The following is a 13,642-nucleotide window of genomic DNA, read 5'->3' as shown; positions in this document are numbered from 1 at the left end:
CACATTGGATACATAAGAAAACATAAATCTGCCTACATGGAACAAAAGGTCGTATTGTTTTGTGGGATCACAAACAAAAGCAACCTTATAATAGTCACCTTTTCAGGAACGTAATTATACTAATGTGTTTTTCATTTTATATTCATAATGTTGGCATTTCAAAATACGGGCAGTGGTGCCTTGATCCGACTCAATACACAAATCAAATAGAACATTATCTATGTTAGATTCTTATGTTACACCAAGTCGGTGATACTAAAATATTTAAAACAAATATAAGCTTATAGAAATGCGTACTTGAGCTTGTTAGTGGGAAATGCGCGACTATTAGAAAGCGTTTGAGGCATTCTTTAGCTAAGTTATGTACTTCAGTATACGCTCTGGTAGATGCCTTTTTCTTTTGTGTGTGTGTGGCTGTTGTAACTTGTAAATATTATAGTAAAAGCTTCAATGGTGAGAATCTTAGTTTATCGGATTCTTTTCGGAGGTTATTGTGTCAATGTACTAAGATTTAGACTTGTTCTCCGTTCAATATGTTAATTTTCGGTTTATCTTAGACTTTCAACTAAAAATCAATTGGCAATTATAGTGGATTGACCCTAACCCTTTATATATTAATGATAGTTCTTCAAACTTCTAATGTGGAACTTGTAATGTATCCCAACAATTTCCCCTACAAAACAAGGATTAAATGTGGGATCTTAATCCGCCTTCTTGAGATGATAACTCCATCTCGAACCGATCCCACTTGGACTGATAATAAACTTCTTCTTGGATTCCCCTTACTTGGGTTAACAAGAGTCATATCCGTATCCAATTTTCTAAGTCCACCAGAACTTGAACATTAACTCTAATACCATGTTAAATTTGAATTTATTTTGGGCTTTTAACTAAAAACCAATTGACAATTAGTGCATTGACACTAACCATTTATATATTAATGATAGTCCCTTCAAACTTTCGACGTGAAACTTGGAATGTATCTCAATAATCTCCCTTTTAAATCAAGGATCAAGTGTGGGATCTTAACACAATATACGTTGAGAAAAACAAATGCATTTGTATATATATTTTTTTTATGTATATTGTGTGTAGTGTGTACCTTCAAGGGTGAATACACCAATTTGGTTCTCCTTTTTTTTTCTCCTCAATCATATTTAAATAATAAAAATGTACCACGCAACACGCATTGCAATGGAAAAAATATTGATTGTGGTTTCGCTCTTACCTTTATAAATTATAATTAAGTCTTAAGTAATTTTTGGATTTGAAAATTGAAACGTTGTACTAAGTTGAAGTATAAACAAAAAATATGTGCGTCGTTTGACCATAGATGCTAGATAGGCTAGAAACAAAAGGCGAGTTTTCTGCTCGTGGTACATTATCATGAAATTATGGAACAAGTTGATTCTCTTATCCTCTTATCAGTATATTTCATTGTCTTAGAGTTCATAGTTGCAATAACTTTATCCCAAAAATTCATGATCTCCACACGGACCAAGATAACACTTAAGAAGAGTTTACCAAAACTCCAACCACTTAAAATTTCAGATACATATCGCTAGTCAAATATTAAACAGTAGGAAGTTTCGTTTGAATATGATTTTTCTTAGTTCGTTTTTGATACATGGAAAATAAAATTTGTATACGAAATCTTCTCTTTCGTTATAAAAGTAATGGTACAAGTGATCCAGCTTCATCTCTTTATCCAAAAATGCTATTTCCATCACATTATAATACCAAAAAAAGAATTAAAAAGGTAATGATGTGAAACAGATCACGAACGTGTGAGCGAGATAGATAAGAATAGAGAGAGAGACGCGACACCTAAGAAAGAAAGAAATAAAAATTAGATAATTTGCCAAAAGGCCACGTAAGCAATCAAAAACGTTACAGTGCGACCCACCTCGCCAACGTCGTCTATATAAACCAGAAATGTTCCAAAAGCCTTATTCAAACCCACACACATCTCTCTCTCTCAATGGAAGCTGTTCTTGTCGCCATGTCCGTATCCGCCACAAAACAAGACGACGATAAAATTTCACATAATCTAACCACGACGACGTCGGACGTTGAGATCGTTACTTCCGGTAACCGTCGAATTCCGGCACACTCGGGCGTTTTGGTAAGTTATTATCCTCTTTTTTATAAGGTTTACGGTTTAATTTTTCCGGTTTGGTTGGTTTGGTTTATCTGAAATTTTTGTGGATAATGCAGGCTTTGGCTTCGCCGGTGCTAATGAACATCATCAAGAAACCGGTACGACGTTACAGAGGCTGTGGATCAAGAAGAGTCATCAAGATTCTTGGCGTTCCATGCGACGCCGTTTCCGTTTTTATCAAATTCCTCTACACTTCTAGGTTGGTTTGGTTTCTTCTTCTTGAAATTTTCAAATGTAGAAAATTCAAACCGATGGTTTAAATCAATTTTAGATTAAGTGAAGAAAACGTAGCATAATGTGAACGTTTAAGCGTTACGGATTTGAAATAATCAACGGCTAATTACGTAATTAATAGCTGTCAGAAAGGACTAAAATACCCTTTTGCCTCTCTGTTTGTGTTTCTTTAGTTTGACCGAGGATGAGATGGAAAGATATGGGATCCATCTGTTAGCGTTGTCTCATGTCTACATGGTCACGCAGCTGAAGCAACGTTGCTCAAAAGGCATCATACAGCGGTTAACAGCGGAGAACGTAGTCGACGTTCTCCAGCTGGCTCGGCTATGCGACGCACCCGATGTTTACCTTCGATCTATGCGTCTGATCCATTCGCAGTTTAAGACCGTTGAGGTGACCGAAGGATGGAAGTTTCTTCAAGAACATGATCCTTCCCTCGAGCTCGACATTCTCCAGTTCATCGATGACGCCGAATCGGTAAAAAACACAAAATCTCTGTTTTCCTTATTACTAAAAAGGGACTAAAGTTTGGTTTTAGTATTCGGTTTGGTTTCTATAATATCATACAAAATCAGAAATGCTATTTTTCGGTTAAGCTTGGTTTTTTTTTGGTTAAGCTTGGTTTATATTTGGTTTGGTGTTAGTTAAAAAAAAAATCTGGTTATTTAGTTTGGTATTGTTGCAATAAGTTTAATTAACTCATGTCTGATTTAATTTGGTTTATAAACCTAATTAACGCTAAAAACATTTGGTCGTATTCTGATTTGTGTGTTCGATATTAATTTAATGCAGAGGAAGAAAAGAAGCCGACGACACAGAAAGGAGCAGGATCTATACATGCAACTAAGCGAGGCAATGGAGTGTATAGAGCACATATGCACCCAAGGTTGTACGTTGGTCGGTCCATCAAACGTAGTAGACAACAACAACAAGCCAACGATGATTGCGGAGAATTTGAAGCCTTGTAAGGCGTTCTCCACGTGCTATGGTCTCCAGCTTTTGATACGTCACTTTGCTGTTTGCAAAAGGAGGAGTAAGGATAAAGGTTGTCTTCGTTGCAAGCGGATGCTTCAACTCTTTAGGCTACATTCTTCTGTTTGTGATCAACCTGAATCTTGTCGCGTCCCTCTTTGCAGGTATGTCCCAATGATCCTCTTTATAATTAATGTTTATTACTAAAAAAACCGAATATATAAAAAATACGGATCAATGCACTCGTTTATATATCAATTAGCTTCGAGTTATTAAAACCAACGTTTTGTTGTTATCAAACAAAAAAAGCGTTTGTTTTATGTTGACACTTTTGTGATGACCCACCTCAAAAAAAAGTTGCAAATTGCTATGAGAATTGATGATGGGTCGTAATCCAACGGCTGCAAAATTTTGGAAGTTTTTGAAATTTGTAGATATTATATTTTTCTTTTGGATTTTCGAAATTTGTAGATATTTAGAATCTCATTTGTCATATTCAACTCTTTTTTTGGAGCAGGCAATTTAAGAAAAGGGGAGAACAAGACAAGAAGATGGGTGAAGACACCAAGTGGAAGCTTTTGGTGACAAGGGTTGTAACTGCAAAAGCTATGTCTTCGTTATGTCAGTCAAAGAAGAACAAATGTGAAGAGGAAGCTGAAAATTTAATCAAAACAAAGGAGCTTTTGGGGTTTGTAGATAATAATGAAGATTAATTTTCTTATAATTGTATTAGTTAGTTGGATTCTTTTTGTAGTATGGGTTAGGGAACTATCAAGAGTTATATGATCCCTGTGATCAGTTTAGAGGGTTTAGTTTCTATGTGAGTAAACCCTTTTAAATTGGTACATTTGTTTGTTCACTTAATCTCATAATGTTAGCATGTAGTATATTAAAATAAATCAATGTTCTCGAATTGAAAGGAAAATTATTATGATTAAATAGTGTATATGATCTCAACCCATAAAATGATACACTTAGTGTCAGATCACCATAAGAATCGTTGAAATTTAGTCTTCAACGACTCAAGAGTATCTAAAGTTCGTCTTTAACATCATCACGAGCTACTGACTCATGAGTAGAGGGACCAGTCGAGGAGAGCTTGGTGGGATAAGAAGCCTCCATGGCTATACCACAACGTCCTTCATTCTCAGCTATTCCTCTTTCTATCCGAACATAGCCTTCTTCTCCCCATTCAGGTCCCCATGAGTTCCTCACTATCCAATACTTTGTTCCATTTTTGGTCTCTCCATATCCGACAATCGCCACCCCATGGTTCAACTGAGTCCCACATTCTCCGGTAAACACACCCTACAATACAATGCATGCACATTTTCTCTAGTGAAATAATGTTCATTGGCATACAATTTGGTATTGTGTTGCATTAAGATTGTTACATTTACATACTGAAGTTAAATCTTAATGATGTGATTAGTGATATTCAAAGAGATGTTTCTAGTTAATTCATAAGTTATACCTCAGAGTAAAGCTGGAAATCTGAGCTCCCAGCATCAATGGCTACAGAAACAGGTTGGTGAGCAACAGCTTTGAGAAGTGCTTCCTCATCATTATCAGCGACATGTTCGTGTCCATCGATCGTTACAGTTTCTCCATCAACGTACTTAGCTCTGCAGAGCTCAACGTCATTGGAATCGTAAGGATACGTCTCTTCGGTCTTGATGCCACCATTGTTCTTGATAAATTCAAACGCAGGTTCCATGAGACCTCCTGCACAACCTTGATTCTCTTCAGTGTCACAGTCAACAAGCTCTTGTTCCGACAATGAAACTAGTTTGTTTGTTCTGATCTTGTTTATCCCTTCTACTGCTGCTACTGTCGAAAACGCCCAACAACTTCCTGAAAAGTTTAGTTTCTATATTAGTGATTCAATAAACAGAGCAAAAAAACAGAGCAAATGTTTAATTCAGTTCACAAATTGTTTTTTTTTTGAAAATACTTTTAATAGATCAATCAGAAATAGAGCAGTAGGCACTAATTTACTTCAGATGTTCATAAAGTTTCTCAGAAATCAAACAAGAAAAGAGTCACTTATAAAGATTTCTTGATTCTAAAAGAACACAATAATCATTTAAGCTCATAAGAATCTCTTAATTACCACAATCTTGTTGATTCTTGACTTTAGTGACAGCTCCTTTCTCTCTCCAATCAACAGAACTAGGAACTATTGTCACATTCTCATACATGAACCTACCAGATCCGCGCTTAGGACCACGGAGCATCCGGTGGTGCTTAACATTAGAGCCAGCGTATGAGTTTCTAAACTCGTGGTGAGTTATGTCAGCGAATCTATTGATCTTTAGTTTGTAAGGCTTGTTCTTCTTGTTCGTCCTGTGGACATGAAGCACATTGTGTCTAAAAACGTTGAACCGCTTGAGTGCCTCATGGGAGGCTCTGGATACAGAGTGGTGGCCTCTCCACCTCTCATATAGCTTCCATACGCTCTCTTCGGTCTCTAACTCTTTTTCGTCGAAATCGAATCCCTGAGATGCTTGGAGGAGGAAGAGAAAAGAGAGAACGATATAGAAAAGTTTCATCTCTTTAGTTTCTTCTTCTTGTTTTTTTGGGTTATGTTTTTATATGATTATATGAAATGATTAGAGATGGGAACATGAATACATACATGCAATTATTATTCTTATTATTGACTGATTGCACTATATTTTAATTTAAACATACATGCAATTATTATTCTTATTATTGTTATTTTTGAAAAAGGGTTACATACATGTAATATGATTATTGGCATGGTACGTATAACATTTGTTTTTTCCGAGACCAATGCTTAATTAGAATGAGTTATGACCAGAAATGTTCCGGTCTGGTTTAGACACCAGTTCGATATTTTGTGGCTCATCGGGCTGTCAGTTAACCGGACAAAAATTGGCATGTTTGAGTTTGATGCGGTACAACATAACCGTTGCATGATTGATTTTATGTAGTCTACATAGAACCTAAACCTGTTCGTTTTTTGTTTTTTTTCTTCTTTTTTTCCTTTGAAATTCACTATTCGCTAATTTATGGTATGGACTTGTGACACAGACTAAACCGAGTTAGTCCTTGTACTTTTGATCAACCATAACATCCGTACTTATCTATATTATTATTTTCACAGCATTTTTGAAAAGAAGGCTTGGATTTCAAAGATATTTACAATTACAACCAATGCTATTATCATTAAAATACTTTAAAAAAAAATAAAACAAAAAATCGAAATATGCAAAATAAGGTATATTAATTAAATATTCTCCTATCAATCCAATATAATTTTCCTAAATTATCTCCACCTCTGAAACTTATTTTCTGCAAAACTAAACAAAATTTTTGCTTTTCCAATATAGAAAACTCTATATTCATTTCAATCAATCATATTCAATTACTTCAAATTTTTTAATTTTTAAAAAAATTCCTCCAGATTTTCCGTCTTTAATATATATAAAATCTAAAGAGTTCCTCTACTAAATATAAAATATTTAATCTATAACAAGATTTGTGGAAAAATAACATTACCAAATAAAATCCCTAAAAAATACATAAAACAAAAAAAATCTTAAATTCCTAAACAGTCAGATTTCTGTATATCAATTAATTTTTATAAATGTTTTGAATATATTATTTAATAAACTTTAATAAATTTAAATTATGATGGGACGGGTTATGATCGATATTCTTATAAATTTAAAATGTCAATAATCCATCGCTACGACCATCAATATATTATACTAAAAAGTAATAAATTTCTAAAGATATAGTTTATATAGAAAATATAGGCATGTGGTGTACCATTAAAATATGGTCAATACAATTAAGTTTATCGGGATTACGGATTTTAGCAAGGTATGTTGGCGGGTTGTCCCAAAAACTACAAATATAAGATTAAAATAAATATATTATATAAATAATATTGTTACATAGTTCTGTATATATAATACATGAAATATGTGATAATGTGAGGAAACTTAATTTATACCAATTAAGATAACTACAAAATATAAATATTATAATCTATTTTAAAATTTCTTTTTTTTTCTTTGCCACTAAATTTTTAAGAATAATTAATATAAAATTTAGGTTGAGGACATGCTTGGGCATAACTTTAACGACCACGGTCTTAGCGGGTTGACCCGCTGCGGTCCATGAAAAAAGAAATGTGGACCGACCTGTTCGACACCTCCATATACATGATTATTATAAATAAACTGGTACAACTTAATAATATAAACAGATATTAATAAGTTTTGTAATGAATTCTGGTTCATCCTCCGAATATTTTTATTTTGGGTTGGTGAAATTAATTTATAACAAAAATAAATTATTATGTTGTATATAAAGCGCAGATTAAATCGAATTAACAATCAAAATACAATTATAAAATCTTAAACTTCAAATAAAACGTAAAAAATTAACTAACAATTACAATTTAAAATTTAATGATTTTAGTATAAAAAAATAATCCCGCGGTGAACCGCGGGTTAAAATCTAGTTATATATCAAACTCACTGCATCAATACATCATCAAAATCGTAAATAGCCATTCCTAAAATCGTAACATTGTAGATTTCTTATGACATTCAATTTATCGATATAACTATGTTCAGTAGTATGGTTGAGTGACTTGAGTCAGCTGCTTATGTTGTAGTTTTTCGAACCAATAATAATCATTAGTGACTTGCGTTGCGTTCTACTTCTAGTCCTCACCACGAGAACTAGTAAAGCTTATCTTTGCGTGTCTCTATTAATGTATATTGAATTATTAATACATGTGTATATATGCGATATATGTACATGAGATCGACTAAATGAGAAAGTAGGGTGAAAAGATCGTGCGTGGGACAAAAGCAAGAACGGATACGTTTTATAAAACACGTGAAACGCGAGGAACTTTATGATATATTATAAATTTTAACTGATATGAGAATTTATATTTGGTAGAAACAGTTGAAAAGTATTTATTAAAAAAAAGATTTGTAGAAATACAATAGGCACGTCCATTCCCATTTCCCGTAAGATTATTTAAATGGTAAAGATAAGATAGGTCGGGTCCTTGTCATTAAATTATAGATATGGATTTCAATGGAGAGTTTTATAATGCAAAAGCAAATAAGCTCGAGTTGGCTTGACTCCACGTTCGTTCCTTAGGATGGGACAATAGTTTATGTTAGAACTACGTCGTACTTATGGGAGCAATGCTGTATTTAATCGAGTTCAAAATTAAACAAAGAAACCACCTTACGTAATCGAGTTGTATCTTTTGCGGTTTTGCCTATCTAGACTTTAACAGTTCTTCAGAAAATGTTTGAGTTACATCCCAGCAGGTTGTGTCGTAATTACAACAATAAATACGTCTTCTGTCTATCTCAAATATTTACGTTCTTTTGGTGGCAAATACTTGCATTCTTTTGACTTAATTAATAGAGAAAGATAAAAGAAAAACGAGACAAATTTATTCAAATCCAAAACCAACATCAATATCAAATCATGAAGAAGAAATTAACAACATGAATCAACAAGAAAATGGGATCACCATTAATATTGTTTTACACAATGTGTACACAAATCTAGAGCTCATCTTTGACATCATCGTCTTTCGGGGAAGGATTAGAAGACGATAGCTTGATAGGATACGATGCTTCCATCGCAATCCCGCAACGCCCTTCTGGTTCATCAATCCCTCTCTCAAGCTTTATATATCCCCCCTCTCCCCATTCAGCTCCCCATGAGTTTCTCACTACCCAATACTTTTCCCCCTTCGAGTTAGATCCGTACCCGACCGCTGCCACACCGTGGTTCAACTCTGTTCCACAATATCCCGTAAACACTCCCTACAACACGTTACCAATTGTTATATTCAATACAACATGACATATGGCTTGGACTTAATCGTTTTATTCTTTCGGTTCAAATCTAAAAACTTAGTAGCTATATAATATGTTCAAGATACGAAACTTTATTAATGTTATATTATGTACCTCGGAATAAAATTGGAAATCTGAACTTCCAGCATCAATTGCAACAGATACAGGTTGGTTTGCCACAGCCTTAAGAAGAGCATTTTCATCGTTTTCGGGTACATTTTCATGGCCGTCTATCGTCACAAGCACGCCGTTATCTTTTGAAGCGTCACATTTACCATCAATACCTTCGTAGGGATAGCTATCTTCGGTGGTGATTCCACCGTTCTTCTTGATGAATTCAAATGCTATCTCCATAAGACCTCCGTTACAACCTTCATTCTGGTTAGTATCACAATCCACTAGTTCTTGTTCAGACAGTGAGACCAGCTTTTTCGTCTTGATCTGGTTGATTCCCTCAACAGCTGCTACGGTAGAGAATGCCCAACAACTTCCTGGTAATTATATATTCAGCTAGTTTAAATCATTATATCAACGAAGATATTACATTAATCATTTCTACTTTAGAAAAATTAGATTCTTGATAACATCACTTATATATAGCATTTCTGACTAATGGATTGATATACTTACCACACTTCCCTTGATTCTTGATTTCAGTGACAGCACCTTTCTTTCTCCAATCAACTGAGGCTGGTAATCCGGACGCATTGTCATACATGAACTGTTTGGAGCCGCGTTTCAGTCCTTGCAACATCCGGTGATGTTTGATGTTAGAACCGGTGTAGGCATTCTTGAACTCATTTATGGTTAGATCTGCAAACTTGTTGAGCTTAAGTTTGTAGGATTTGTTCTTCTTGTTGGTGTTGTGAACATGCATCACGTTGTGTCTGAAGACGTTGAATCTCTTCTCCCTTTCGTGGAGACTCCTAGGAACAGAATGGTGGCTCCTCCATCTGTCATACATATTTGATAAGCCCTCTTCGCTCTCTATTTCCTTGTCCTGGTAATCGAATCCACAAGCAGTTTGGAGAATGACAAGACAAAAGAGAAATATCAAAAGAAGTTTCTTCATTGTGTGTTTTTTTTTTTTTTTTTTTTGTTGATTATTTGTTTCAGGTTGAAAGTTCAATGAAATGGTGTCGGAAATATATAGGCACAGAGAAATATTTTTCTTTTGAGACTTAAAATGACTCAACTACCATCAACGTTATTTTAAAGTGAATCATTATTGTGTATACGTCTTGGTTAATTAGACTTATGGAACGCTTTTAGGACACGCTTCCGATTCGATTAACCGATTAAGGAACCCATCATAAGTGTGATTTTTAAAAAATAGTGTACAATATACTATCATAATATTTACTATTTCTGATTTTATAAAATTTCATGCTTATATAACTATATATGTTGTGTGTGTTGTGTATACATATGATATGAATGTTCGATTTGACTAATTTAGATGACAGTGAAAGAAAACTAAATGTATACTTAAAAAAGGAATAATTTGTCATGGTTGATGGATAGTTTTATACAATAATGGGAAAATTGAAATGAAGCAACAAGTCGCTTAAGAGAATAATGAAAGCAATAATTAAGATTAAGAGATGTACCCAAAACCGTGGTGACAAAAGCTATTCACAGTTCACACCATGGCATTGTTGACCTAATGCCTTGTACAATAAAAATCTTCGGTCGTCAAGTTTTTTAAACGGGAGAATAAATATTTCGATCGTTTTTAAAATGAGAAGAAAACTGTTTTGATTATATGATTATCGTATCTTTAATTTTTTTAGAAAGATTTTGGTTATGTGTTAGCGTAACAGGTGATGCGTTTAATACATTAAAATTACAAGAAATTTTTCATCTAGTACATTTATAATTTGCATCACACGTGATTATGTACGAGTCTGATAATTTCTAAGATTCATTGGAAAAACTTGAATCCCCAAACTATAATCATTTGCAGTTTTTGAATCTTAAACTCACATTTTTTTGAAGCATAAAAAACTTTTAGATTCCACCATATGAAAGCAACATGATTAGCTTTTAGAAACACACGTCTTAAAACCATGCACCGAGCGATTACGTAACAAAATAATTGATTAAAATCGACCACTTAATTAATGACTATGTACTGGTCATATAGAAAACATTTTTTTCTCCATTGATCCCGGTAATGCCATGTGTTCTACGAGAGAGGATCTCGTCTCGTGGCGATTTATTTACATTTCCATATCTTAATCTCTAGTTATTTGTTATTCTGAATTCTTGAGAAGGCAAGATGAGCGAACACTTGCGAACAAAAAAAAAAGAGAAAAAGATCTTAATGTGTAGTGGATATGAAAGAATAATTGGAATCTTGGCTTAGTATCCGCATCGTGGTTGGATCATAGTGGTTGGATCATAACTTAATCATTCTTTGTAATTAAATAATTTACTTTGATATCGTAATCCTTGGCCAATATTCATATGTACGAAAGAGATTCCACTTTTCGCATAAGCATGTAGTATACATTTTTTTGTATGACTAACTCCCATGGATGATGGATGAATGAAGTTAAGAAAATATTATAGCTTTTATGAAATACTAATGAATAATGATATTACTTGATAATTTTCTCACCTCTATAAGGAGGTTGAATAATTTTTACTTGCAACATGTACCGATGTTATCTTGGTTTTGAGCCTATATGTAAATAGCATAATATAGCTATCTTTTTGTTTAAGTTTGTGTGTTGTAGAAATCATAAGATCCCCAAAAATGCAACGACGTGGTTAGATGTTTCCTAGTTTCTTGTCAAGTGATTCTTATTAATTTAGTATTTGGTTGCGTGTATTATATACGTTCGAAACCCAATAATATAAATTTACAATAACGTGTTCTTTGTATAGGGATCGTGGACCGATCCACACAGCTAGCGTGCCTTAAATGTCCTTAAAACCTTATCCAATTTAATATCCAAAACATTAAGATTCCCAAATCTTTTGAATGATTTAAAACTTTACATGATTGAAGAGGAAGCCAAAAAAGAAACATGGTGCTAGGATGATTGTTGGAAATTAGGTCAACCAAACCCTCGGATTAGTAGTAATCCACTCAATCGAAGTAATCTCAATAGTACAAGCAAACAACTCTAGATGCCAGTTAAAACATATACAGCAAATGCCTACAACACAACCCCATTGGAGAATCTATTTTTTTTAATTAGTAATCACAATGTTTGTGATTTCCTCCATTAAGAATTTCATAAATGCTAAGGACACTAAGCAGAAAAATCAACATGTTTTCGATAAGACAGTATTTGCAACAACAACAAAATAACACACCGGTTGATACCTACCACCCGGATCTCATCGGTTCAATGAGTCATTACGTAACAAGAAAACAATCAGACTATATAGCCTACAAATTTTCAGAATCTGATGTTATATCAGTTAGGAGTAATCTCAAATTAACACACCTAACTTTAAATTCCACTATCCTAAGTGGATTTCAAGGATCAAGATCATCACAAAATGCCGATCAAAGCAAAAAGTCAATAGTAATACCATCACAAACTCAAGCCTATAAAAAATCACAGCTTTTTCTGAGTTAGCTAAGAAGAAGAAACCACAGTAGTTAGGACAATGCAAGAAACAAAAAAAACACAAACTTGAAACATTCCCATTTATAAGCACACTCAGTTGAAGCGATAACACAGAGCAAACACTGCAACGGTGTAGATAATTTCATGAAACTATTGAGATAAACAAATGATTAACACTAGAATTGTAACATTGTTCGATCTGATATTAATCCCCAATGTTTAGAAGAAAAAAGTTTCAAACTTTTCTCTCACCGAAATATTTAGCAAAACAGGGGGAATCGAAACAAACAAAGCAACCTCTACTTGGATTTGCGTCCAAGACGTTTCCTGAGTTTCCTATACTTGTGCTTGTTCATCTTCTTCTTTCTCTTCTTCTTCTTCACGCTATCTGCATAAATCACCGTGTCCTTCTCCTCCACCACCGTATCCACAAACGAAATACCGTTTTGATTAAACCCGAGTCATCCTTAACCAAAGTCGGGTTAAACCCGTACCCAATTGGGTAACTAGGGTAAAACCTGAGAGATTTAGTTCCGGGGACGTTAATCACCGGATCGAATTCTACAGATACAACAGACTCGACGACGTTGCTGATGCAAGGCTTCTGATGAGTTAAAGGATACGTAGTGGTGGTGAGCTTCGGGATTGTTCTTAAAAATGACTTGTTCCTGAGAAATCTGTGCACAAGATTCGCCATTTTCAAGATCAAAAACCCTAAAACGAACCCGACGATTGCCGTGCGGTCTCGTCATCATCAGTGTCACTGAGGTTTTTGTGAAGTCTTCCGAATCTTCAAAACGACGTTGTTGCATTTTTTT

The 13,642-nt window shown here is 34.2% G+C and overlaps 4 protein-coding genes across 4 annotated transcripts; 1 reads left to right on the top strand and 3 right to left on the bottom strand.

The window, feature by feature from the left end:
• The first annotated feature begins 1,767 nt into the window (after positions 1-1,767).
• Positions 1,768-4,292, top strand: LOC104711328 (BTB/POZ and TAZ domain-containing protein 2). Its single transcript, XM_010428021.3, has 5 exons — positions 1,768-2,125; positions 2,218-2,360; positions 2,569-2,872; positions 3,188-3,531; positions 3,885-4,292. The coding sequence occupies exons 1-5, from the start codon at positions 1,982-1,984 to the stop codon at positions 4,078-4,080; spliced, it is 1,131 nt and encodes a 376-aa protein (XP_010426323.1). The 5' UTR covers positions 1,768-1,981; the 3' UTR covers positions 4,081-4,292.
• Positions 4,281-5,973, bottom strand: LOC104711329 (KDEL-tailed cysteine endopeptidase CEP3). The gene is made up of 3 exons (XM_010428023.3): positions 5,481-5,973; positions 4,842-5,221; positions 4,281-4,675 (listed from the first exon to the last, which is right to left on the bottom strand). Exons 1-3 carry the CDS (start codon positions 5,917-5,919, stop codon positions 4,400-4,402), a joined length of 1,095 nt encoding a protein of 364 aa, XP_010426325.1. The 5' UTR covers positions 5,920-5,973; the 3' UTR covers positions 4,281-4,399.
• Positions 5,974-8,806: 2,833 nt separating this feature from the next.
• On the bottom strand, positions 8,807-10,461 carry LOC104711327 (KDEL-tailed cysteine endopeptidase CEP2-like). Its single transcript, XM_010428020.3, has 3 exons — positions 9,868-10,461; positions 9,352-9,728; positions 8,807-9,204 (listed from the first exon to the last, which is right to left on the bottom strand). The coding sequence occupies exons 1-3, from the start codon at positions 10,307-10,309 to the stop codon at positions 8,941-8,943; spliced, it is 1,083 nt and encodes a 360-aa protein (XP_010426322.2). The 5' UTR covers positions 10,310-10,461; the 3' UTR covers positions 8,807-8,940.
• Positions 10,462-12,957: 2,496 nt separating this feature from the next.
• LOC147938715 (uncharacterized) lies at positions 12,958-13,632 on the bottom strand. The gene is given in 2 exon segments (XM_087467398.1): positions 12,958-13,291; positions 13,294-13,632. Coding segments are annotated over 2 exon segments (396 nt in total). The 5' UTR covers positions 13,522-13,632; the 3' UTR covers positions 12,958-13,123.
• Between the last annotated feature and the right edge of the window lie 10 nt (positions 13,633-13,642).

Source organism: Camelina sativa, chromosome 9 (genome assembly GCF_030686135.1).
Source record: "Camelina sativa cultivar CO46 ecotype springtype chromosome 9, ASM3068613v1".
Lineage (NCBI taxonomy): Eukaryota > Viridiplantae > Streptophyta > Magnoliopsida > Brassicales > Brassicaceae > Camelina > Camelina sativa.
The sequence above is the reverse complement of the archived record's forward strand: the minus strand, read 5'-3'. Positions and strand labels throughout refer to the sequence as shown.